This window comes from Cnephaeus nilssonii (assembly GCF_951640355.1).
Source record: "Cnephaeus nilssonii genome assembly, chromosome: 4".
Lineage (NCBI taxonomy): Eukaryota > Metazoa > Chordata > Mammalia > Chiroptera > Vespertilionidae > Cnephaeus > Cnephaeus nilssonii.
Genome location: NC_137075.1, coordinates 36,298,973 through 36,301,852, shown reverse-complemented (window position 1 = coordinate 36,301,852; position 2,880 = coordinate 36,298,973). Strand labels below are relative to the sequence as shown.

Genomic DNA, 2,880 nt, shown 5'->3' with positions numbered 1-2,880 from the left:
ACATATGTACATGTATATATTTATATACACATTGAAAATTAAATGTAGTCATTGATGGTAACTACAATTTAGTTTTGTAGGTTAGATTGAAATACATAACACTATTTTTTAAAATATATTTTTATTGATTTCAGAGTGGAAGGAAGAAGGAGAGAGAGAGAGAGAGAGAGAGAGAGAGAGAGAGAGAGAGAGAGAAACATCCATGATAAGAATCATTGATTGGTTACCTCCTGCATGCCCTTCACAGGCATATGCTCTGACCAGAAATTGAACCGGGACCTTCTGGTTCATAGGCCATTGCTCAACCTCTGAGCCACATTGGACAGGCCATAACACTATTTTTTATAACTAAAAAATATTGAATCTCTATCTAAGAATGAAATTCTTTGACTTAATACTTCTTTTTTTGATAGAATTCTCAGTTTTTTAAAGGCAGTAATGAAATTGTACACATTCCATAGTGTTTATGGTAATCATGAGGGTCCTTTTGGTCCATGATATTCATCTTGTACTCTCATCAATGAACTGTCACATCATCTACCTAGAATTTATAACTTGTCCACTCAGCCTTCTCATTGCCACTTGCATATCTCTGTTCCTTAAAGTATAGATGGCAGGATTTAAGACAGGGGTGACAACAAAATCCACAATGGAAAAAAATGTATCCAATGACTTGGTTGGGAAAGGCCACACATAGAGAAACATGCATGGAATGAAAAACAAAACCACTACAGTGATGTGAGCTGACAAAGTGAATAATGCTTTAGACAAATCCTTTGAAGAATGTTTTCTGACAGTGACTAGAATAAAGATGTATGATATAATTAAGAAAAAGAAGGTTCCCATAGATATGAAGCCACTGTTGGCAATGACCACAAATTCTAGTCTGTAAGTGTCCATGCATGCAAGTTTAATTACCCTAGGAAAATCACAATAAAAGCTCCCCACATTATTAGGGCCACAGAAAGGTAAATTTATGACAAAAACAAACTGAAACACTGCATGAATCATTCCAATGGTCCAAGCAGCCACTATTAAAAGTACACACATTTGGGGACTCATAATAGTTAGATAGTGGAGAGGTTTGCAGATTGCAGTGTACCTGTCATATGCCATAGCTATGAGCAGCACCATCTCCACTCCTCCCATGACATGAATAAAGAACATTTGTGCCATGCAACTGTGGAAGGAAATGATTTTGCAATCACTGAAAAGATCAGATATCATCCTAGGAACTGTGGTAGATGAAAGGCCCAGGTCAATGAGTGATAGGTTAGCCAGCAGAATATACATGGGGGAGTGTAAGTGAGAATCAAAAATCACTGTGAACACAATGAAGAGGTTTCCCAGGATAATTCCCACATAGAATAAAGCAAAGAAAAGAAAAAGAAAAGACTGCATTCCCAAAGATTGTGCAAGTCCCAGTAATACAAATTCTGTTACCACAGAGCCATTTACTTGGTCCATTGAATCAGAAAGAAGGGAAAACTCTGAAGTGACCTGAAAGAAAAGGAAAAAGGAATCAACTTGTAGGTACTGAAAAAATATTGTTAAATGTTGATAATTTAAAACGATTAGTAAGGGGATCCAAGATGACAGTGGAGTAGGTAGATGTTACACTCACCTCCAACCAGGACTAAACTGGAATTATAAATGTAGAGCAATCAACCTGAATAACCAACTAAATACTAGCTAAAGAGAAGTTTTATAACCAAGGATTTATAGAAGAAGCCACATCAAGATTGGTAGGAAGGGCAGAGACATGAAAATGGCTGGCCATGCTCCCACAGCTCCCATGGGCAGCCACTGAGATTCTGGAGAAATATCTCAGCTGCAAAGGTTCCTCCTGACATGTATGGGTCTCAGCCCAGAGCACCAGAGCCTGAAAGAGGTGCCCATATACCTGACTGTGAAAATCAGTGGGAATTCTGTCTTCCAGGGAGAGATGAGAGTTATCTAGAGACACAGGCACTCTCTTAAAGGGCCAGCTCACAAAATCTTGTTCATTCACCCTGGGCTCTGGGGGAGAAAGGGTGAGTGGACTAGAGTTGTGTGAGAGGAGACTTGGTTTGTGGTTCTGGGAAAAGGCTCTATGCCAAGTCCCTGTCTTATACTGTAGACTCCATCTTTCTTAGGTGGAGCACTCCCTTCCATATGGCATCAGCCTGGGAGAATGTAATAGCCCACCCTCTGGAGTCCCAGTCACCCAACCAATGGAACTTGTGCCCTGCTGAGGAGTCAGCTGCCTGGGTTAAGATGTTGAGGTCTGGTCAGACTAAGGGGGGGGTCAGTGACTGAGTTGTGTGGCTTTAAGTCAGGGGCCATTTCCTCCACTTTCTCTGTGAACCTGATTGGTGCCCACCTACTCAAAAGAGATTCACTAGCCCTACCAAAAAAACTACTAGAACTGATAAATGAATTTAGTAAAGTAGCTTGATACAAAATAAATACCCAGAAATCAGTTGCATTTTATACACCAATACTGAACTATCAGAAGGGAAAACTAAGAAAACAATCTCATTTAAAATTACATCCAAAATAATAACATACCTAGGAGTAAATTTAACCAAGAAGGTAAAGCACCTATACTCGAAAAATTGTAAGACACGAAGAAAGAAATTGAAGAAGATACTAATAAGTGGAAGTATATACCATGTTCATGGATAGGAAGAATTAACATCATTAAAATGTCCATACTAATCAAAGCAATCTATGGATTAAATGAAATTCCTATCAAGACACCTATGGTGTTTTTCACAGAACTAGAACAAATATTTAAAAAATTTTTATGGAACCATAAAAGAACCAGAATAGCCACAGCAATCTTGAGAAAGAAGAACAAAGTTGGAGGTATCACACTACCTGATATCAAACTATAAC

At 38.5% G+C, this 2,880-nt stretch overlaps 1 protein-coding gene across 1 annotated transcript; it reads right to left on the bottom strand.

Annotated features, from left to right (window-relative positions):
* Nucleotides 1–537: 537 nt before the first annotated feature.
* On the bottom strand, nucleotides 538–1,467 carry LOC307097973 (olfactory receptor 4F6-like; the record flags this gene model as incomplete). The annotated part of the gene is made up of 1 exon (XM_079768304.1): nucleotides 538–1,467. The coding sequence occupies one exon, from the start codon at nucleotides 1,465–1,467 to the stop codon at nucleotides 538–540; it is 930 nt and encodes a 309-aa protein (XP_079624430.1).
* Nucleotides 1,468–2,880: the final 1,413 nt, after the last annotated feature.